The sequence below is a fragment of the Poeciliopsis prolifica genome, unplaced genomic scaffold, assembly GCF_027474105.1.
Source record: "Poeciliopsis prolifica strain line A6 unplaced genomic scaffold, Auburn_PproV2 SCAFFOLD043, whole genome shotgun sequence".
Classification (NCBI taxonomy): Eukaryota; Metazoa; Chordata; class Actinopteri; order Cyprinodontiformes; family Poeciliidae; genus Poeciliopsis; species Poeciliopsis prolifica.
Genome location: NW_026562418.1, coordinates 337,878 through 362,567, shown reverse-complemented (window position 1 = coordinate 362,567; position 24,690 = coordinate 337,878). Strand labels below are relative to the sequence as shown.

Below are 24,690 nucleotides of genomic sequence, written 5' to 3'. Positions count from 1 at the left end.
AAAATGCATTTGGTAAAAAGGCGACTCACGTAATGAGTATCTGATCAAATAATAAAACATTTCAGATTTAAAATTCACACAATCACACGGAACCAAAATATGAAGTCAAGTGGAGATTTTGGTATTTTAAGGACCAAAATGACAGTAATTCATCTCGGCAACAAAAAATACCAAAATCGGACAGAGGAAATTTGACCAAATCAGTTTCTTCCAATATAAAACTTGAAAAGTGAAAAGTTCAGCATTGTACAAACACACATAATTCACGTTTTTAAATAGTGTTACTCTAGTGAACTCAATTGAGTAATTGTGATCATTTACTCCTTGACTCTGGCTCTTAGCAACTTCATTATGATTTATATTGCATTGTATTTATAATTCCTAATTGTATTTTCTGAACCATTTGAAGGACGTTTTGTTGCAGTTTATGTTTATATCAACCTGATGTTTCTGTCAGTTTCAGTTTCTTTTTTATTACTTCACATTGGTTGCTGTGCTTCTAATGACACCGGCTGAACAAATTAAAGTTGTGTTGTTTTTTTTGTGGCCAAGCATGTGAAGCTATTGGTGCATCCAGCAGTGCTGTACTGGTGCAGTTATCAAATAAATGTGTAATTCAGCACATTCATGTCTTGACCTTTAAAGAAAAAGAAACGTTTTCAGTGAACTCAGCTCCATTATTCTGTGTTGGATCGGTATCGGCCGATACTGTACCACAGATATCTGTATCGGTGTTGAAAGTGAAAAAAGTGGGTCGGTGAATCGCTAATCCAAGGTGAAACCTGGTATTTGTGTAGGCCGACATGAAATGCAACAACTTGACTGAGAGGAGAGAATGCATCCACAGATTAGGATCGGCAAACGACAGCAACACAAACTCTTGTTCACATCTCAGAAATCAAAAAGTGCATCCACAGAAACAGAAGGCTGCTTTCATAAATCAAATCCACGCAGGTCTGCAGTTAACTACTCTTCTGCTTCTGCGAACATGCAATCAGTTTTTTCCTGGGAACTACACAACAAAGACGCATGCAGCACAAAAGCCTGGAAGACACGCACAGGCACGCATGTCTACGATGCAGCAGAGGAGACAAAATTAAGAGCAATGACGAGCTGGCAGGTAGCTAATAGTCCGCTGACAGGAAACGAGAAGGTGTGCACTAATTCATCTACTGCATCAGTTCCTGCTTTGAATGCAGATTAAGCAACATTAGAGGCACATTAGCAAGAGTATACAGTAGGTGTCTGATGACTTGATGATTGTCATTATCTATATCTGCACCTTTGAGCGAACCCTTATGTTGGATGGGAGCGATCCTCATTTGTTGCCTTTCTGGTAAATGTGTTCTGAGTCTTAAAGTAGTTTAATCTTTTATTGCAGTTATATAATCTTTAAAAAAAATATTTTTTTGAAAAATCCAATTTGAGCGCGCTTGTTTGTGTGTGGGACAAATTTCCATGATGAGAAATAATTGGTTGTTTACAGAATCTCCTCTAACAATCCTTATGAAACAAAATACAGGTTTAGTTAGTAATCCATGTCTTCTTGCTACAATGATGTCTAAACATAAAGTGACAAGGGTCAGTTTTACTTAGCAACTCCTTTGAAATGGGAAAGACGAGAGGGCATGCAACTCAAGTAAGTCTGATGTGTTTTTCACAAGTCACAGAACGACTACAGATGTTCAGAGTAATAGGTCTTTAAAGTGTATCTGGGTCAAACGAGTAAGATAAGGCTCCAACTCTTCCTTGTGACTATGAAACACACAAAGTTGTTGGAAACTATTAGAAAACTGCCGTTATGTTTTCGGTTTGAGATGCAGTTGAAACATAGGCTAAATTGAACAAATTTGTACGCACTGAAGGATTTGCAATCAATGTGGAGTGTGTTGTACTTCAAATATTTGGTTGGTGTCTCAAAAACTAAGCGGTTGAGGTCAAATATTTTGTTTTTGGGCAATTGGTGTCATCGCTCATACAAATAGACGTATTTCCCAATTTTTAAAGCCACTTGTGCTGCTTTCACATGTAAAGTATGCTTCTTGCTATGTTGCCTCGAATGCACATCAAGCTCATATGTCAAATCACAGATAACCGGTTGATTTTTATCTGCTGGAGACAAGAAACCAACATTCTTTACAATTCAAATAATACAGGAATTACAGCTCATACCAAATGAGAACAACCGTCTTGTCCAAAAGCAGATCTCAGCAGTTCTATGCGTGGAGTTCAACAACATCTGAACACAACACAGAGCTCAGCGGATGCACTGCCTCCTCACTTTTCCCCCCCCCCTCCCCAACACTGCCGAGACAGCGACACCCGGAGACAAGAAAACCTGCAGCAAGGGAAGTTTTCTCTGTGACCTGAGGTGCGAAGGCGACGGGCAGCCTCAAGAACGGAGGCAAATAGTGTGAGGTTTATCCTTTCACAACGGCAACTCGCATGACCTCGCTCTCCCTTCTATCGGCAAACCTCAGCTGTCTGTGAAGGATGAGAGTTGGAAAAGCACCAGGACTACCTGTGACTACCTGCTGTTTCCGTAGAAACACAGCCCTGCACGGCAGCTCCAGCTCGGCACAGCTGGAGGCTGATGCGCACGCGCGCGTGCGTTTGCAATTCTCCCTCTTTCTGTGCTCACTCTGCTGCCTTTTCAGCTGCGCTGCAGCAATTACACGTAATATTTTCGGAGGCCTGCGTCCGCCGGAGAAGCAGAAGGGCGTCCGTTCTTTTCCGTTTGGGAGCATCAAGAGTGGCGGTAGATGCTCCACTCGATTGTTTGGGAAGAAAGGTGGATCAACAATTTCTAGCGGTGAAATAGCAAGGAAGTCATTTGGGTTGGTACTTTTAATCACGCTTTCGACAGTTCATACTTCAGAGTTGATTTTTTTTTTTTCCCACTTTAAAAAAAAAAGAAAACCTTGAGGAATTCAAATGCATCTGAATTTTGTCATGTTTGAACAGACATCAGGGATGTGGATTGTGAGTGCGGGAGCTGCAGGGAGAAGCCACTCTGATGGAATACCAATCAGAGTTCAGCACCGTCACCGACCGGCCGTGGTCGCTCCTTGTGGTGTATGGTCGCTCTGAAACCGCTCGTCATCACGTGCGGTTGTGTGGACGTTGGCCGCATTGAAGAAGAGCATTTAGCAGGAGCAAGTCTGCTCTTTTCATTATGACTCATCAGTTACCATGAACTGGAAACATCTATAGACACCAAACAATATTAGTCTGAATAGCAAGAAGCACTTTCAATGTGTTGTCTTCCAAACACATTTTCTCTGCCCACCACCAATTTGAATGAACTTTATTTGACCGTTTGTGTGAAGCACCAGTAGAAAATAAAGGCTTTTCAAATCTTTATACTGATAAAAATCTGAATGCATTTGCGCCGAGCTCCTCACTTTCATTGTAGTTCTTGGGGAAGTTATAAAGCCATGTGTGAATTTTTCTCCAAATTACAGTCATGCACAACTTTGTCCATCGGATAGAATCCGAATAAAAACACACCAAAGGAAAACACCTCCTCACATGCACTTCATGAAATAATATTCTACATGCGTTCATGCAGAGTGACAAAGAAATATGGAGAAACGGGTTTAAAGCAGTAAGGAAATAGGTTTGTTTGTTGGTCATCGTTCTAATTGGACAACGAAGAGTTTGGGGAGAATAGCTGACGGCCATCTTGCATTTAGAAGGTTGTAGGTTGGATTCCAGGTTTCCCCTGCCACACGTCAATGTGCCCTTTGGCAAGGCACTTAAGCCCCAACTGAATATGTGGGCGTTTGTGAATGTGGCTGTGGTGTAAATTCGGTCGACGAGACCAGAAAAGCGCCACATAAATTTAGTCCACTGACCATTTGCAACATGACTGAGTCGCGACTGAAATTAAGTTCACTTTGAAACTTGCCTCAGCAGCAAAATGGACGTTTGAGTTTCAATCGGTGCCTTAGAAACAAAACAACCTAAAACACGCAAACCTTGGTTCCAACCGCTTCGAATCCTGAAATGTGTTTTTATTTCGGTGTAGCAGGGAAATCTAACAATTGGTACTTATTCCATACAGTAGAGATTTTGTGTCTGTATTAGAAGCAACGAGGGAAAAAGAAGAAAAGAAGGTGGGAGTGCACTACTTATGGCATATGGCTTTTTGGGTGTTATTTACAACCGTGTTGTAAATAACTTCACTGCTTCACTTTCTGACCTGAACTACTCAATCTGTTGAATCTGTTGAAAATATTGGCACACACAAACCTGCAGGTAGTGGAATGACCTCTCCTTCAGCTTGTTCTCCAAGGGCACCAGTGCTTTATCGTAACCTCCTCCCCTGGCGGAAGGATACACCTCCCTGGCCTGACTCACTGTCATGGCCGACCAGGTGCTCCGCTTCAGCGAGTGACCATGGTGGCCGTGGTGGCCGCCGCCCTCGCCGCCGGTCAGAGCCATGGTGGTGCAGGCCATGCACTCGGCGGATCCAGGTCCTCCGCTGCGCTCCTTCGGTTTCTTCATGGTGAGCTCCTGAATGGCGGCGTCCAGACTCTCGTGTCCAGCGGGGTAACCCCGCCTGCCCCCGCTGACCAAGAAGCTGCTGTCGCTGTCCAGGTTGTCGTCGGAGCTCCACCAGCCGGCCGTCCGGCTGCGGTGACGTCGCCCCGACTCGTGCCGAGAGTCGCCGCTTTTGCTGCGCTCTCGCGACTTGCTCCTCCTGGTCGAGCGAGACTGGTGGCCTGAGTAGTGAACCTCCTCCCCTCCGCTCCTGTGGCCCCCTCCTCTCTCGCCCCGGTACTCCCCGCCGCCCCTCATGCCGTTGTACTCCCTTTTGGTGGGCGCTTCAAGGGAGTGGGACTTGGCGAAAAGCCGCTGGACGGAGTTGACCAAGTGGCGAATGCGAGAGGGGCTCTCGCTGCGGTTCTCGGCCCCTCCGCTCGCCGTGCGTTGGTACTGCAGGGTGTGGAAGCCGTCCGGGTGGAAGGGAACCTGTTTCTCAAACTGGTCCATTAGGTTCGGAGGAATCCGATGCATCTTTCCCCCGTGGCCCGAAGACAGGCACTCCTCGCAGGAGTCGAACGACTGGAGAGGCGGGTGCTGGCTGGGGTGGGAGCGGGGGAAGGTGCCAGAGTGGCTATGGGAGTGCGAGTGTGCGTGCGGGTGAGAGTGGGAGTGATGCCTCTCCAGGGCCAGAGCCTCAGTCGGACCACCCGAGTAGTAGTGCCCATCGCTACGGCCGTGGTAGTAGTCCCTGCCTGGGCCATCGCAGTCGTCCGGCGTGCAGTGGCAGGGGCCTCCTCCAGAGGAATGCTGAGACATGCTGCGGCTGACATGGTACCCTTTCATAGGCGCCGGGGCGTGGTGGGCCGCCCGGGCCGAAAGGGGTCGCTGTGGGCGTGACAGGGCTGCACCGGTCTCACCTGGAAGCAGAAGGACAAATACTAATAAGGCCTTGAAATCGCATTGGGTGTGTGGCTGTGTTAGCAAGTCGACAATCCGAAGGCCAAAAAGCTGATACACACTTGTTCAGTCAGGATTCTGGGGCTGGGCCCAAACCCAGGATCCCAGCAGAACCTTTTCTTGTGTGGATTCTGAGAACCACTCTGTTTTAGGTGCACAAGGTGACGCAGGAGTAGTGACTACACAAACCTATGTCCTGCTTCAATGGCATTATAATCAGACGCCTAATAGATCATTGGTCCCAGTTTGCTTCTGGAACTGCCCTGCACCATTGAGGCCTGGACTCCATTTGACCCCTGAAGGTGTGCTCTACTATGTAACTTAGAAGGACTCCTTTCAATATGTTGATATTGATAAGAAAAAAGACAAAAAAATAAAAATAACCAAAGAGCCGATCGAACCTACGTGTGTTCCTCCATGGCGCAACCTGCAGGTCATTGTCATATGAACAGCTTCTCTTTCAGCCAGGCTTCCGCAGCAGTAATAGGTGATATTTTAAACCAGCAACATTAAGTGTCTGGCTTATTTGCTCCCATTAATAGGTTTGTGTTTTGATCGTTTCTGCCTGACGAGTCAAACAGCCTTGGATCAGAAAGACGCCGAGGGAACAGTTTCCTATTTTTCTGTTGTTTCCACGGTGACAAACCCTTGATCTAAAAACAAATAGTTTCTTTTTTTAATTTATTTATTTTTTTATTTTGCTCAGACGCAGGACAAAAACCCCTGACAATCACAACACCTTACCGACCCGGATGAATCCTAAGAAGCAACTGATCTACGGAAGCATGTCATCGTAGAGACGGAAACCTTTCATTTTTATAAAAAATAAATAAATAATTTGTCGCACGTGTACGAATTACAATTGCACTCGTTGCAGGAGAGTGCAGAAATAATTCTCTCTTTCGCTGAGTCAGCGCAACGGCCAGAGATAGAAGAATAATGCTTTGTTCCAGATCAACATGTTTTGCCGTGTTTTATTCAACTCGGAGCAGACGATGCCGGGGCAAACATTCATCCATCAGACAATAATAGGTGATTACCAACAGCTTCATCCTTCACATTCATCTGAAAGACCACTGCGCTGAAAAATCAAGGAAATAGCCTCTTTTAAACTCTCTTGGTGCCTCTCTTGTGTTGTGGCGTTATTTCCCTGTTTAGCACCTCTGCCCCCTTTCTGCTATTTCTCATTAGTCGCGTCATGGCCGTCCTTGTTGCCTGTCTACTCCGTCCCGCCCTTTAGGGAATTTACAGGCGTTGTTGGGATTTGCAGCAAAGGGTGTGTTTATTGATCAGCTTGCGTCCAAAATGCAGAGAGAAAGAGAGTCAGAAAGAAGGCCTTCACTTTTGCTTCATTCCCAAATTGTGACGTTTTCGATGGGCAGCACACAGAACAGAGGGCACAAGCGACACAAACTTGGTTCCTCTCTATTTGTATTATTTACCAGAGAAATCAATTCCTTTCTTAAAAGAATTGCTTTTGAAAATGATGCATTTCTGCTTTTTGCTTTGGTTGCATCGGAAATGGAGCCAGACGACACATTTAACTTGCTGATTTTGGGCCACATGATAAAAAAATTTGATCTATGCTGCGTTATTATGACACGCATCCACAAGGTGGCAGTAATGTACCGAGTCGTTGGCTAGCAGTAAAGAAAACTGAGTAGATGGCCCATGCACAGATACAGACAGAACGTTTTGTGGACAGTCACCTAAAATGCATCTTAGTTTCCAGAGGGGCGACTTACAGCGTTGGTAATCGAAGAAAGGGGATTTTCTTTAAACAAAAGGGAACCAAACAATTGCTAAGGCTAGGCATCCTTACGGTGAAGACAGCTCTTCGTTACATTATGAACGTGAAGTTTCATCGACTATCGACAAGTGACAACTATTTATTACTTTTTTTTTTCTTAAGGTTTGACTGCGTTGCACTAGAATCTAAGCCCAACAAGCACAAACATTGCTCTTGGAAAACCACACCATTTGTTTTATGCTTCTTTAGGACAATCACGTCAAGGAGGGTGACTTATACCCCTAACATGCACAGGGTTTCTGCATTTCATCGAATGCAGAAACCCTGCATTGGGCCTCGGTTCACGAGACCCAAGTATTGCTACTTATAGATGGAGCTTTATTGATCAAACTGTGGATATAAATCGTGACAATAATCGCGACAATACGGGCAACAGGGGTTTTTAAACACCATTAATTGGGATTTATCCGGACAACGATGATAAATCAAACATTTATCGTGATCAGAGATGTAACGATACGATAAACGCCCACCACTGACTCAGACCTCTTGATTCATACCCACGCATCTGCAGCAATAAAAGGAGCAGAACGTTGACATACGGCCCAGTTACAATTAACACTTTGAGTAATAAGGACAAAACAGACGCGTATTGTGTGAAGTGTGACTGGATTTTTCACACTGTTGCTTGGTGGAGGAGCTGAAATATCTGAAAGGGAATTTTGATAATTAACAATTAATTTGAAAAGTTTTTTTTATTATTTTTTTTCCCCCCAGAAATATGAGTCACATTTTTCAGGTGACCAGAGGAGAAAAAAAAAAACCCAAACTAAAACCAGCCAGTCGATGTGCCGTTCTCAGCAGAGAAAGCAATCTTCTCAACAAAGCATATGCAGTAAATGGAATGAACACACCCTGCAGCAGGAACGTGCCTCAATGAAAGTCCCATTATCCACAAAGCCTGACTGCTGTAAGTAAAAAAGAAAGAAAAAGAAAAAAAAATGAAGTAAAAACTGGATAAAGAACATCTTTGGATTGCTATCTCTTGCTCATGGATAACAACCAAGATTACATCCTAAGTGTTGTAATCATGCTCTTTATTGAGCTTGCATTAAACGGTACCGTTGTAATCACACCCTCTATTAGCCAGCCCTGCACCGACTGCGTAATGAATCACAGTCGGTTCACGAGGCCCAAAAGCATTCGCCGTCATTTCTAAATGCGATCAGTTCGAGATGAAATTACGTGCCGAGAGCCAGAATCGAGCTGCTTAAGCTGGATGGTATTCGCCGGGCTCCTGCTCCGGTGTTTGCTGGCCTCACACAGACATGAGATGGAGGACAGATGCTGGGATAATCATTAAATAGAGCGTGGCCTGTTTGCCTTGATTGGGTGAATGAAAGCTGCCAGCGAAAAAAAGCGCACTCACATCGAGCTGTGACATCGGTGTAGCCGTGACGACGGCCCCTCTCAAAGTCAGATTTCCACCGTGAACCGATTTCAGACAGCCGTAGCCCCTGGGTGGACCGGGCTGCCGTTCATTAGGTGATTGCGAGCAATTTTGCAAAATGAAACCTTTTTTTTGTTGTTGTTGTTGAGAATTAGTAGAAACAAAATGGGGTTTTACTCAAACTATGTCTATCTTCCTACATTGTGAATTGCCACAATAAAAGATATTATTATATGGCAGGATACCATGTATATGCTGCAGAGTTATGGCTTTCTAAAAATCTCTCGCCATCTCCATTAAATACTTTGTTTGTGGGTTTTCTTCAATTTCTTTTTTCCCATACGGCTAAATCTTCAATATTTAACTGGAATATCAGATGGTGTCGGGCTGCTTCGTGTTTTTTTTTTTTGGATAATCTCTGTTATCAAAAGTACTGCAAATTCTTTTGAGTACATGCAATGCAGAGAATTACACTGTTTTCATTTAGACAGAACGAAGCCTCTTTACTGGACACGGAATTTGCAAATGTGATTGGTTTGCCACTTGTGATTGGACCACACTTAAGACGGCTTTAACATCATCATCGTGTCTGAATGAACTTAGATACGATAACTATAAAGTATAATTTAACCAAATGTGGATAATCACTTAGCAACTATTTTGACCTTCCTAGAATAAAGTTGTGTTTTTGCCAAAAGATGATTAAAATGAAAAATATATATATTTATACATACATTTGGCAAAAAATGACTTGGACCATTATTTTAGGAAGGTGGTATTATATGATTATCTTACAATTGTAAGACAATTTTGGCAAAGCAGCACTTTCAAAAACTTGGTCTTAAAGATACAGGAACCTAAACATGACACTGGTAACAAAGAATAACAATCAGTCTGGAATCAATGGAAACTAATTAAAGAATTTTTTTTTTTTTTCTCAATATTGAAAGACACATATTGAAATCTACACAAAGTACTACACTGCGTATATTAAATAAACATTTAATATGGGAATAAGAGTTTTATTTTAAAAATTAAATTATTGGATCAAGGAATCAGTGGGCGACTGAAATAGAGCCATTGGAAACTCAGCAAATACCAAACGCGATACCAAAGTAGTCAACACTCTTCTGTGTGGAAACTGGCACTGAAGGAAGAAGATTGAAAGTCAGATAATTTTAGTTTTATGAGGATTAATAGAGCTCCTTGCTCATCACATCCTTGTTTTAAAAACAGTTAAACTCCGTTTCACTCTCACACGGTGTCACATCACCACCGCTAATTTATGAACCACTAAAAGGGTCAAAATGCATTTTAGCGTTTCTAGACAATTAGGACACAGGAACCAGCCGATACTCACATCGGCTGCTCAGAGCTCGAACAGATTTCCACCAGGTGTTAGTAACATAACATTTGTCGTGAAGTAATGCTGCTCTTGCACTTTTGTTTTTCTTCCAAGAAGTCAGATGAAAAAAGGCTAAAATGAGAGATTCACAGTCTCAGCTATTAAAAATCAAAAGTTTCCATCCAAGCACAAACATCTTCAAACAGAAACAACAATTATTGTAAGTGGAGTGATTTAAGAGCATCAACAACAACAAACACGACACATTGCTATTATTACAAACCAACAGTATGCGTCTAACGTTTCGTTCCGAGGGCCGATATCAAATGGCATGTGGTGACAGATTGTCTGCAGTCACTTGTGTCAGTGTGTGTCCCTAATTCTGAACAGACAGCAAAGTGAGCGCCGCTCCTCTGCCTGCAGGAATAAATGTAGCCGTGTTGTGTTTGTTACGAAGCCCTCGGTTTTTGGAACACCCCGCCGGCTGAAGCTGTCAGTCACGCCAGCGTACGAGCCGTGCCCGAAATACGCAAGAAATACGCATAACGTGGAGTAAAACACACATTTTAATGTTGGCTGCGGCTTTCCTGGATGCCCTCTCTATCTTTGTTCGTCTTTCATCCTCCCAATCTCTCCTCCTGACCTACTTCTGTCCATCCTCCAGTCATTTCCCTCCCTACCCAACTTTTTCTCTTTGGTTTTTAATTTGATTTTTTTTTTTTAAACCTCTCAATCCATCCTGTCTCTCTGACTTCCCATCAGGAAGATCATGCAGTTACTTTCCATTTAATATTTCTTGGCATATGTTTGATCTGATTGATGCTTTCACTTATATGTTTCTAAATAGGCCATGAAAGGCGCGTTATATTGTACACACGCATGCATTTAAGGTGGCTGTTTTATTACTTTTTTCTTCTTCTTGTCGTTTCAAGAAGCAGGCCGAACATATTCTCTTGTTCAGACTGATCCAATTACTTTCCCTGTTTTTTTTTTCCTCTCGTCACTTTTATTCTCCCCACATTTCAGTCCCTTCCCAGCCGACGGCGTCAACCAAAATGCTCAGGAGCGGCTAAACGTCCCCCCGCCGTCGACAGGGTCCGGTTTTTGGGTCCGGAGCCATTGCCGTCGAAATATTCGCGCGGTCATGCCGGCTGCCCTGACCCACTTTGCTAACAGCTGAGTCCGCCTGCTCTCTGGCGTCTCGATGGACACCGGGTCAGAACCGGCTCCACGTTACCTGGAATACCGCAAGCTAAATGTCTGAAAAAGAGCAACTAATATTGTGATGGTTTTTTTTTTTTCTTTTTTTGCTTCTTTTTTGGAAGCAAAATACAATTGAAAAGTTCACAGCTGATGTGCATGAAAACAGGAACAGATACTTACTCAGCATTGAAGTAGATTATTAAAGAAATCCTGTCTTATTGGAATAAAAGAGTACAGACATGAGCATGAAACTAGTTGGTGAGGTAAATCTGTGGTTGATACACAATCAAGAATAAATGGGAATAATATTCGGGGGGAAAATGATTGCCTTGTCTTTGTTTAATCCGATCTGATTAAACAGAAAAAGAGTAACAATAATAATGATGGCCAAAAATGTTTTTTTTATTGAGAAAACTGTAGCAGCGTGAATTTACTGTTCGCTGGGAATGGACATCATTAGAGATAACTACACCAGCGTTTCGTGCACAGATAATTCACACGTGTCAGCCAAAAGCTGGTCCACAAGCAAACTGTTAGCGAGTCAACTGAACAAAAGCGCTTATTAAGCTCCGACGCCTGGAAAAACAACGCTATTTTATAGCTACATTGGTCTATAGCATATGTGGCTCAAAAGTCAGAGTGACAAATTTCTATCAGAGTATACTTATTATTATTATTATTATTTTTTACCTCTATGCGTTTCCATAAAAGTGACAAAATGAATCTAAAAATTATTCTTTGGGTGGTGATGGCAGTTGCACTGTAAAACTGTGACCAAGTCTCCATATATATATATATATATATATATATATATATATATATATATATATATAGTCGCCCTGAGCAACTGCCCATGTAGTAGCCGACCTCAATTTGTAAGAACAGGAAATATGAGTTTTTCAAACTACTTCAAACTGAATTTATAACAACCAGATGAAGAGACATTTTAAACCCAAAATGTTTTTTTTTATAATCTGAGCTGAAGAAAGCGATAGATAGTCAGTGAGTCTCGAGCCGGAGCACGAACCTCAAACCTAACCTAAAGAAAAAGCAAAACAATAACTTAAATGAGTCATAGTAGAGCTTGATGCAATCTAGGAAAATGTCATTTTAATTAGACAGCACATTTTCAGCAACAAGGCAATGCAAAGTGCTCTAGTGTTTAAGTGTTTTTATTACAGTGTCTTAAAATTAAAACTCTAAACAGAAGTTGTAAGTATGGCACTTTTCTTTTCTCAAAGGAACCGTAGCTGTAAAAACAACAACTACAAAAATGAAGCTCTCAGCCAAGAAAACATTTTGAACCACAAGTGCACCAAAGAGCTTAGAGTCTGTGTTTGGTGAAACAGAAATAACCTCTGCTCAGCAACCTTTGGGTCAATTTAGCACTTTGACTGGTTTGAAGAACAAAAAACCCCCAAAATGCTCAAAAACACTGATGGGAAGGCAGCAGAGGACGGCTGAGGAAGGAAACCCTCCATCTCATGAAACTCTCAGTAGTTTGAGTCGTATTTGATTCGAAGTGGCCAACTTTCTATCAGTCGGGATCAGAGTTCAAAGTTCAACACGAGCCGAGAAATTGGGGGAAATTTACATCTAGGTCAAAAACCTCTGCTGGCCACAAGCAATACAAAGACTCATCTCACGTTTCCCGATAAAGTGCTGCAGTGATCCTGAGCTCTTTGTACAGAAAAGGTGGCACGTTTTAGAAGTTTTATCATACGTAAAGTCAAACTCGACTCCTTTTCTGCATCAGGTACCGGGAGACCTGTTGTATGCGGAAAAAATAAAAATAAAAATTCTGCACGAAGGAGAATGGCCGCCCAGCGACCTTATGACCTCAAGCACACTTGAGGACAATGACCTGAACCACACAGACAAGCCAGCCTCTGAGCACCTGAAAAACCCTGCAACACAGGTGAAGTAAAACGTTTCTGGAAGGAAGAGTGGGCCAAGATTCCTCCATGGTGAAGCAAAACATCATCAGTTACTGCAACAATGGAGAAAAGAACCCCTCCTAAACCTCGTCATTACACCCATATTTAAAAACATTACTTGCCTTTTTAAAACAATTCATGCAACAGCATGAAGTGCAATTGTGGAACGTCCAAAGAGCCGCACGTTGCTGGCCTGTGGCTTAGCATCTCATTGACTGCTTGCTCAGACATCCTAATGCACAAGACCCACAAAGCTGCTGTTCGTGCACTTTGGTGATTAATTAGAATGCTATCCGGCGAATGCAATAGAGTCACGTCAGGTAACACACCCCGCAGGTGATTGCTAATGTTTTTAATCAAGCAAGGGTTGCGTGAGCCGTGCGTGATTGAGAGGTGAGGACCAAGCAGTTTCTTTAGCAGGTTGTAGCTGGAGTCGCTTGATTTTAGTCACCAATCTATAATTGTTTTGGCAATTCATTGGAAAGAAAGAGAAGTTCTCCAAGACCTTCCTCTGAAATCCACAGCTTCGCTTTGATAGTTTTTTTTAAAGCAAGGTGAATTTGTATTTGTTCTATAATTTAATTTCTCAGATGCTGAACGAGTCCCTTAAGAAAAACTGCAACGCTTGTAGGAAGTGTCAAAAGGGGGTCAAACAGCAGACGTGGTAGAAACCCTATTAGCTCGTCACATCGAAACAAGCAGCTGTTGATGTGATCAGGTCATAATGTATCTGATTTAATGTCTGAAATATGTACAGATAAACTAAATTATTATCTTTAAACTTTGGCTCATATGGTTTAGTAAGTCCAGTCGACTCAAACTAACTGGGGACCAAAACTGCAACATTTGCCCACTGTGTCCACAAACCAAACCCTATGAGCAAGCAGTTCACCTCTCCACCTGTGGTGGCGCCGCAAAAAGAACGGCAGATGGTAACGACACTAAAACCTCTGAACGCATCTTTCTTCATGCGATGTGAACAAAAACAGAGCGGCGTTAGATTTCAGCAGGTGTAGGATTTTTCTTTTGTCTCTGACCACAAGCCACTTCTCCAGCTAACACTAGACACCCAAGTTTGTTCTGGTTGTATTTACCCAGAATGCCCAGCTCCTAATCTGCTTCCTGATTTTGGAATCGGGTCTCCAGTCCACCTGGCGTTCACATGTACATTAGAACCGCGCCGGAGTTCTCTTCGACCGAACCGAGACAAAGGTCTCTAGAGTTTACCATTTTGATTTGCACCAGAGTTCGACCGCGTATTTACGTCCCCAGAAAGTCCGGTTCGTTTCTGGGGACGTAAATAGAACGAACCGGACTTTCTGGGCAAAAAAACTAGAGTGCACCAAACAGTGGCTGGTGTGAACACACACCCGCTCTACAACAGCCAAACATCTGACACCAGGTGACACAAATTATCATCCTCCTACGTTGTTACCAGAAAGTAAGTTTCCCGACAGCCAACAGAGGGCAATCTTTTTTGACAACCCGGTCGCGGCACTATCCATTATGGAAATGTGCTAAAGCCGCACGGCTGCGTCCTTTGTGAGCTTGAATACCGGCTTTGTTTGACTGCGGATACAATGAGCGGAGCCACGGCGTGGCGAGAGGTAGATATGTCGACCCATTAGGGAGCATGAGCGGGAAAACCGCCCGCGCGGGACCGTCGCCGAATAATGGGGGAAGTTTTCATTAACTTTGGTGTCACTCCCATACGTGGCCCGACAGTCAACTTCAAAGACATTATTAACCAGTGGCAAACTGTTTGCCCAGAATGGAGAACGAGACAGACAATAGTGAAATGTGTGAATAAGTGATTGGCAGAGCATTGTGCTGGGCACTGTTCCTCCAGCGCCAGACAAAGACACACATGCTGAGAACCTGGCGGATACTCGGAGTTGCTTCTCTCAGCTCTTTGCCAAGAATGATCTATTTTCATTTCCCCAGTTTTTTTTTCTTTCTTTTCTTTCGTTTTTTCTTCTCTGCTTTGGACACACACAAATAAACTAACACACGCACACACACGCCGCATGCTCTTCTTCAGCTGCGAGTGCCGTAACTAAATCTCCACCATCCAGAGAAAATCAAGGATGATGAGAAAGATGGCAAATTCGAAGGACGACCCTGAGAAGATGACCCATATAAGAAGAAGAAAAACAAACAAACAAATAAAAAAAAAACCCCGTCTGGCTGCAGCTCATTAGCTTTGCACACACAGAGGGCTCAAAGTGTAAAGTAAGCGACTGAAAAATAAGGATTCACGCGACGCCGTTTGTTTCTTTCAAAGGGAAAACGCACGGATGCGGCAGTCTGTTTGCTGGGAAGTGGCCAAGTGTTAATATACAAAGATGCTGGAGGACGTAAGGAAGCGGAGAACTGCGGGGATACGGTGGGGAAGTGCTGGGAGGAGGTGCAGAGTGGGGGCCTTGAAATGTTTGTGTGTGTGATAGAGATGGAGATGATGAGCACAACACAGGGGAAATATGCTGCCGTCATAAGGGTAAAATTGAAGAATGCCTTGGGGGGCAATTTATGTCCTGTTCTGACAGAGCCCCTCCCCCTCCCGCCCCATTTTCCCTTCTCTCATCCTTAACATTCAACAAAACCAAACTTTTGTTTATTCTTATATACAGTGGTGATATACATGCATAGATCTATCTATCTATCTATCTATCTATCTATCTATCTATCTATCTATCTATCTATCTATCTATCTATCTATCTATCTATCTATCTATCTATCTATCTATCTATCTATCTAGATCTATCTATCTATCTATCTATCTATCTATCTATCTATCTATCTATCTATCTATCTATCTATCTATCTATCTATCTATCTATCTATCTATCTATATCTATCTATCTATAGATCTATCTATCTATCTATCTATCTATCTATCTATCTATCTATCTATCTATCTATCTATCTATCTATCTATCTATCTATCTATCTATCTATCTATCTATCTATCTATCTATCTATCTATCTATCTATCTATCTATCTATAGATCTATTTATGCAAGAGTCTTGTAAGGCATCTGAAAGGTTTCAGTCCATCTCCATCTTTAACTGCAACAAAGAATTATGCATCGGAGCGGCCAGGAATATTGTTCTGTAACCCAACAAATCTCTGACTCAAAATGAAACATTTTATTCACGTCTAAGAGACAAAACTGATGCTGAATGCCACACTTTACAAAAATGACTTGTGAGTGAGTTTTGAAAACCGTAACCTCTTACTCTGCGGCGATGATGTGCTGGTCCACCGCATACAGTCCTGACAAAATGCAGTAGTTTGTAGTTGTAACATTTCACTACGTGAAAAGTTGAATATTTCTGCATGGGGCCGAATTTAGTCAGAGCATCAGAGCTTAATGACTAGATTAATACAGAGCAGTCATTTATTTGGACCTAATTCGGATACTCTCATGAAATATTCAACAGGCCAATACATTACTGCAATGGAAAAAATACTGGACGACACAAAAACAAAACAAAAAAAAAGATGGATTTTGATATAATAAGAAATACTAAGAAAATAAATCTATTTAGTTTTGTAAGCTTGTGACAACCTCATCTTGGGCCATTTCTGTCCCCTGTGCCTTGAAGTCGTATTCAGGCTCATGAAATGAATGAAAAACATGAAAAAAGAAAAAAAAATCTACAATTTTATGCAAAGTGTGTGTTTATTCCACTGAAAACAGCCTGAGAGGGTTTCTGATGGAGACTTAATGAGAAGGAAAATACCAACACTACTTAGCAAACTGCTGCTCTCTTGCACTTGGCCTTCATTTTCCCTCTCTGCTTCTGATAACATGAGAGAGAAAGGGAGAGAGTGAGGACGGGGCCGAGGGGGAGACAGCGATCAAAGGAGATAGAAGAATAGCAGAACGGACTCATTGAGGGAGGCAGTTATTACACATTAGGACGTGACCTTCTCCAGAGAGCCTCGCGGCGCACAGAGAGTTTCAGGCGAGCTGCAACTCTTCAGAAGTGGCTCCTTCATTTTATTTATTTTTTTTTTTTTATTGAATAGTTTTACAAAAAATAATTCTGGTCGAGAAGATCAACTCCCCTTAAGCTCCTCCCGGTCGCCTACAAATCAATATCGGGCAACTCTCGCCCGAGTGGAGAAACACAGAACCGCGGGACGCCGCCGAGTCTTTATCGAGACGATTCGCTCGGGTCTGAACCTCCTTTGCCGTCACTGCGACTGCGTGATGCTGGAGTTCGGACACGATGGACGACAGAAGGGAAAAAGAAAGGGTGGAAGAAAGGAGAGCATTTGGACAACAGCCTGGAAACAAAACAAATATTCTGCTGGGTTTACATTTCTTTTTCTAAATCTGGAAAATACTGAAATGAAATGACATTCTGCCATTCGATAAGACATAAAGGACACGCTTAATTGTTTTTAGTAACATTTTTATTGGTTTGATGCAATATTCTGATTTCAAACGTCACGTTTTCACTGGTCAGTAGATTAAAGGAAATAAATGCTTTTGAACATCCGTCTGTGCGTAATCCATATAATGTTTGACTTAGTGCTAAAGTTGTCAAAATAAACGGGCTTTTCACTAATAGTCCAAAAGTGTGGCCCTGGGGCTATTGGTGGCCCTTCAAATTATTTAGTTCGTTCTCTTGCCACAAGTCAACGACGGTACAAAAAAATGTTAAAAAAGTTGAAAGCAATTTACGAAGCAAATGATTCAGGAATGGTATGTAGACAAACACATGAACAGAACCTTCAGGACAACATTTGCCTGCTTAAACATGATTTTATCAATCAAATCAGTTATTTGTTTCTGTGCTCTGCCAAGTTACAGCAATATGAAAATAAACGCTCACTGAATGCTGAAACAGCTACTTACCAATATTTGAACAGTTGGTGATTTTATCAGTGGTTTTTATTCTGCTACAACCGGCGCTCTGAACACGCGCGTCATACAGCCTGAGGTGAAAATGAGTTTGACGCCGCCGATATTCCACAGCCGGACTTCGCTAATCTTAGCCGCTGAAAAGTGAAGCTAAACCTCCGACCCATAAGTCCTCGGCAGGTCATCTTCTTGAAAAGTGGGGTGTGTGCGCCAAAGCTCGCCGACGGAGGCTTTCTCATTTGTTCCTTCTAAATATCCCTCTCCTTTTGTTGCCATTCATTACAAACCCTGCTACCAGGGAATCAAAGGCCTGATGCAGAAAGTTACAGCGTGGCGAAGACTCAGAACGCACACACACACACACACACACACACACACACACACACACGCACACACACACACACACACACACACACACACACACACACACACACACACACATAGCAGCTTTTCATTTCCCCCGGTGTCATGAAGTAGAGTCAATATAAAGAGCCAATCTTTAGAGCTTTCTGTACAAGACAGAAATGTTTCCCAATTCCAAATCACAAATGTGTGAGGAAGGTGGAGCATGAAAGCGTCCCGAGGTTACCTCAACTGTTTTCAAAATATAAAGTTACTAAAACCGTTTTTGTTAAAAATATAACAAAAAAGCAACGTTACAATTTTTCTGCATCACCTTCATCCTTGTTTTTATCACGACTCTGTTCAGATAAACTTATGATATGTCATTGCATTCATTTCCGCCTTAATATTTCGTGCATGCTCTGTTATTATTATGAAATCAAACCGCTGAATAAAGTCTACCTCAAACTGTCCCAAAGATTCTCTTTGAAAGGTGGACTTGGTTTAAAAAGGGACACAAGTTTTGAATTTCACTCGTTCGTTTAATTTCCTCTCCAATCAATTTTGGATTCCTATCAAGAGACAAAAAGAGCTTAGTGAGGAAGAAGATTTAGTCACATAAAACATGCAGTCGTTGTTCCATTTGACCGATGGACACCAGGCCAGATCCTAACTCAGCCTGTGCAGTTAGCTCAGCTGACCACTAGGGGCACTCTCGGTGAATTTGACATTCGTATCCACAGTGATTGGATCCTTAAAGGTGGGAAAAAGAAAACCTTCCATCCCTCCTTACACGCACTATACTCTTTCTTTAAACACATATTAAGTCTTCCACCATCATCCCTGTACCGAAGAAGACGACCATCACCAGCCTGAACGATTACCGGCCCATCGCTCTGACCCCGGTGATCATGAAGTGCTTTGAGAGGATTCTTCTGAGGTACATCAGACACTTCATCCCTGCAGACCTGGACAGCCTTCAGTTCGCCTACAGAGCGAACCGGTCAACAGAGGATGCTGTCTCCATCACTCTGCACACAGCCCTGACCCATCTGCAGCATCCCAACACTTACGTCAGGATGCTATTTGTAGACTTCAGCTCAGCATTTAACACCGTCATTCCAGACAAGCTGGTGCTGAAGCTACTCAAGGTGGGGCTGCCTGCTTCACTGTGCCACTGGATCAGAGACTTCCTCACCAACAGGCCTCAGGTGGTGAGAATAGGTGGCTCAACATCGTCCCCACTGGTCCTCAACACAGGCACGCCGCAGGGCTGTGTGCTCAGCCCAGCTCTCTTCACCCTGTTTACACACGACTGCGTTGCCATCCACCCCACCAACACAGTCGTCAAGTTTGCGGACGACACAACAGTAGTGGGTCTCATTTCAGACAACAACAAGACCCCCTACAGAGAGGAGATTCTGCAGCTCACTCAGTGGTGTTCAGCCAATAACTTGGTGCTGAACACAGGGAAGACCAAGGAGGTTATTGTGGACTACAGAAGGTCCAGGAGGACGGGTCACACTCCCCTTCTCATAGATGGAGAAGAGGTGGAGCGTGTGGACAACATCAAGTTCCTGGGCCTCCACATCACGTCTGACCTCTCCTGGAATACCAACACCTCCCACCTGGTGAAGAAAGCACAACAAAGGCTCTTCTTCCTCAGGAAACTGAGACGTGCTGGACTTTCCTCACGGCTGCTCGTGAACTTTTACAGGGCAACGATCGAGAGCGTCCTCTGCCTCAACGTGACTGTGTGGTATGGTGGCTGCACAGCACTGGAGAGGAAACAACTGACACGGGTGGTGAGAACAGCACAAGGCATTGTGGGATGCCCCCTCCCGGACCTGGACTCTATTTACATGGGCCGGGTCAAGAAGAGAGCTGGATCCATAGCCATGGATTCCAGCCACCCGGGCCACAGACTATTTGTGCCGCTGCCATCAGGCGAGCGGTACAGGAATATACGGACTACAACAAACAGACTGAGAAACAGTTTCTTCCCCACACCGCCGTCAGAGCCATTACTCCCTGCCGGCCCCTCCCACACATATCATAACCTCACATACCCCCCACCCCCACACAGCCATATTGTTCTGCACTTGCACTGTCACATCATCTGCACTTTACCATAATTGGACCTGCTGCTTCTTCTTTGGTGTGGTTGAGTGCCTTTAGTTAATTTTAGTTGTATATATTATTATTATTGTGTGTTTGTTTATTTAATATTGTATATTTTGACATTTTACACGGGAGTTACAATAGAAATTTCGTTGAATCCTGTTCAATGACAATAAATGCTATTCTATTCTATTTTATTCTATTCTATTCTATATTCAGCTCTGGAAAAAACTATGAGAGCACTTAAAATTATAATTTTCTCTGACTTTACTTGATAAAGTTACATGTTTGAGTATTGTTATTATTATTATTATTGTTATTATTATTTTTTATTCAGCTACTGACAACATAAATCTGAAATTCCAAGAATTAATTTTGCACTTATTCGCATAAAACGAGAAACGGTCAAAATAACAAAAAGGACGCAGCAAATAACACAAAAATAAACAAGTTCATGTTCATTTAAAATCTCATTCACATTTTTCTTCCCATTACCTCCATGAACCCAATTCATAACACTCTTAAGTGTTGCCATCAATTTCACATTTTGATGTTTTTAAAGGGGAAACTCTCAGACTTATTTTTCCCAAAGTAAAACTTTCTCAAACGCTCACCGTTGTCCAAACTTGGTTAATAATTTAGTTCATTTGTTTGCCGGATGCATTTGATCCCTCCAAACAGGAACATCTCTTCCAAGATTGCAGGGCATATCAGTAGTTTACGTTTTTGTTTTTTTGAAGCCTAATGTAAATCACAAGTTGCCTCTATTAGTTAAAGTGTTGCAAGGAGTGGCTGATAAATTGATGCTTCTTCACTCATTTTCAGTGCAGAAACCACGTTTGGGCTGCTGAGTCTTTTAAAGACTCAACATTGACCTATGAATCATTCAAGCATGAAAAAGGCAACGCTACCCAGTTGTCCAGCTGGTATTGTCTCCACACAACAGATTGGATCTCTGGCTCCCTGACATCCCGTCACAATGACGCTGGCCGATATCTCTTTAAATGTCTCCACAGAAACAACAAATGCAGATCAATTACGTTCATTTTTCTTGTGCTTAGGGAAGGTTTTAAACAAAGAGACATGAAAAGAAACTTTAGATGTTTCACACATAATCTCCTGAAAGGAAGAAATCTCGTAGAAAACCTTGAGAATTTCATACAACGATCAATGCTTTTTAGAGACAAAATCTTTTCACAGCTAATTTATGCAGCTGTCATCGATTTGCATCATTTTCTTTGACTGTCGACGCCGTGAAGGGAAATGCACTAGGCAGCCTCTCGCTGCTCTCCTGGGATTTATGACGGAGGACAGCGGTAGTCGTTGCTAATCGAATGACATTTACAGTCAATTTCAAATCCATGCATTTAGCATGTGGCAGGTTGGTTACAGGTGGAAAGCACAATCTTCATAGGAGGGAACATCAGAGGCGAACTACAAGGTCACAGCATTCAACACTAAGACAAAAGAAAAAAAAAACAGGTATTTCTTAAAGCGTTAATTTAACGTGCTAATTTTTTTTTAGCATTTTATAATATAACCATGAATCTTGCCTGGTGAAGTTTACATTTCTTTGTAAAATACTTACTCCCTCTGTCTCCAGAAGCACACAGTTTGCATGTTAAACATTAGGACAGCTGAGACCAACATTATGCGCACATTTCCATCACAAATGTGTGCAAACATTGGTCTAAATTCTGCCAATGTCCAAAAAGAAACAATTTCGCAATTGAGGAGTTTCCACTGAATAAGAAATGAAATTAAAATCACACACAAATAAGTTAGTTCACGTGGTAAGTCATTCAAAATCATGGCAGCGACGAATGTAAACACATAAAATATATTAATAATTCCTCCATGAGAAGAAGTTGCGAACTCGACGCATCGAGCGACAAGTTCTTTATATTTGTGCGGCGTTTTAGGGAAATTGTAAATGCCGGTTTTACAGAAGAGTTATCTGTTCAACGTGTTGGAATGACACAACTTTCTATGAACTGTGCCACGCTGTGAGAGCTCTGGTGGACCCAGCTGTCTGGAAAAAAACCCCCAAAACAAAACATCGTCCTCTGACCACTTCCTGTTGGACTTCTTCAATGTTTCCACCAGCAGTAACATCCGGCTGTTGATCACACAACTCATCTGATGCCAAAAAAGTGTTTCCATTGCAGTTTAGCAAAATACATGGATTTCAATATGGCGCAAAAGCTCTTTATAGAAAATTATAAGTTTGTTTGAAAGTGTTGTATTTCTGTTATTATTCCATGATTGAGAAAAAAAAAAGCAAAAGAAAAAAGGCCCAGTAAAAAGTCCAATGCCTCTTTTTTTTTTTTTTACAGTCATTTAAATGTTCTTCCTTTATAAAGAATGGCCTGAAACATAAACCATCAAAATACTAACAACCAAGAATAAAATCACAATTTACTCACAAATGAATACTATGCATTGTGGCGGGTCAGTCCGGTGGTAGTGGACGAATTCACCGTCGTTTGCCGTTTTCCTGAAGAGGGACATTTCAAAACTCCTCCAAGTGCTGCAAGTCCAGCTCCGTCTGTCCGAGGATGCAAATCAAAGGCAGACCAGCTGACTCTAGTGTTGCTAGGTTACTTGGTGAACTGGTTTACTACATGTAGAATTCATTTGCATAAATCTGACATGGGTGTTCCCACTCTGTGGGGCGGAAAAGTGAGACTGAAAGACGATTATTCGACGGAGGTACACTGTCGTGAGTGTGGCTTAACTTGTTTGTCATCGTTTAATTCACAGTGTCCGACATGAAAATGAAAGGACGAGACGTAAAGAAAGAAAAGTGCAAAAAGCTTGATCGGTTTGCATGACGTGCATAAAATATGCAAAATGTTAATTCTTACCTTTTGCTATATTGGGTTTCTCTTCTTTAAATTATTCATCTCACGTCATCTCTTCCCTGCAAACGGGCCTCACTTACTCTCTTCACAACACCTTACAAGAGCTAACTAATATCACTGCCCAAAGTGAAACATGTGGTCTGCACAGCTCCGGCAAGGAGCAGATGGAAGAGACCCAATAACAGTTCAAGTCATTAAGGCGCAAAATGAATATGCAGAAGTCTACATGTCATCAGGTTAATGGGCGGCCTTGCTAGCCGAGCCTCATATTTCACATTCATGGGTACAAACACAAAACACACAACCCGAGAGTAGCCTGAGCATGGGAGGCGTCTTTTCCGGAAGGGAGCAACTGTGCAAAGAGTGAAAACACTTCTTTTTTAAATTGTATTATTTCTTCTACTATCTAGGCTTGCAACACCAGCTTAGCTCCATCCAGTGATTGCATCCTATGAGACAGTATCGCCACAATAAAACACACACACGCACACACTCACCTACACACACACACACAGCGCAAGGTCTAAGAGACAAACAGGACTCCTGCAGTCATTCCCATTGTTAGGACCGTCCTATCATTGACCAAACGTGTGACACAAAGTTAGCCTTGTTGCTAAGACGCTAACAGTAAGAAATTTGGAAATTTATGTGAAAATTGTGAGTTTAAATCAGTCAAGAGATCACAGTTGTATAATCACAATTAACTACCTTGATCCTGATTGAGGTAGTTAATCGCCTTCATTAATTTGAGAGATGTGACAACCAGTGGAGCTTTGCACTTAAAGTGATTCATTTAGTCAGCAACATAAATCAAAAGCTTTGAAAGAAAAAAAAACTGAATTTGAAGAGGGACAAAGATTTAAAGGGGAAAGTTTAGTTTTTGTTTCTTTTGTTGGCATAATAAAGTTCTACTTTAGTGTCATATTCTACTTAAAACTACCACAATATTCCCTTTTCAGTTAAAGGAAGAAAATTATCCACAGCAACCAAATGAATTCACTGAGAACAAGAACAAAAGAATTTGCTGATGGTGCAGTTTGTCGGCACAGAGGTTCATCACGTTTTTAGAAATGAAATTTGCAAAATTGCTAATATGTTAGATGACCATTTTGAAGAAGACATTTGGAAAGCCACAAGCCGCTTGTACGTCAAGGAGCAGACTGCAGAATAGCTACCTGAGCAGATAGCCTGACTAAACGACGAGCTGGGATCAGCTTTTTATGCTTCCGTCATTTCCGAAATAGCAGAACAGTAAAAACGAACATGTCGTACAAGAGTCACCTGAACGCTCCAAAAGTTTGGTGTTTGTTCTACATTTTGGTCCCCAAAAAAACGCAGAAACCCTCCAGCTG

The 24,690-nt window shown here is 42.3% G+C and overlaps 1 protein-coding gene across 1 annotated transcript in view; it reads right to left on the bottom strand.

Moving 5' to 3' along the window:
- Positions 1–24,690, bottom strand: part of dlgap3 (discs, large (Drosophila) homolog-associated protein 3) — a 149,252-nt gene that overhangs the window by 21,248 nt on the left and 103,314 nt on the right. Inside the window, exon 3 of the mRNA XM_055056020.1 lies at positions 4,255–5,408. Coding sequence (XP_054911995.1) covers positions 4,255–5,334 — 1,080 coding nt within the window. The 5' untranslated portion in view covers positions 5,335–5,408. The remainder of the gene's footprint in view (positions 1–4,254; positions 5,409–24,690) is intronic.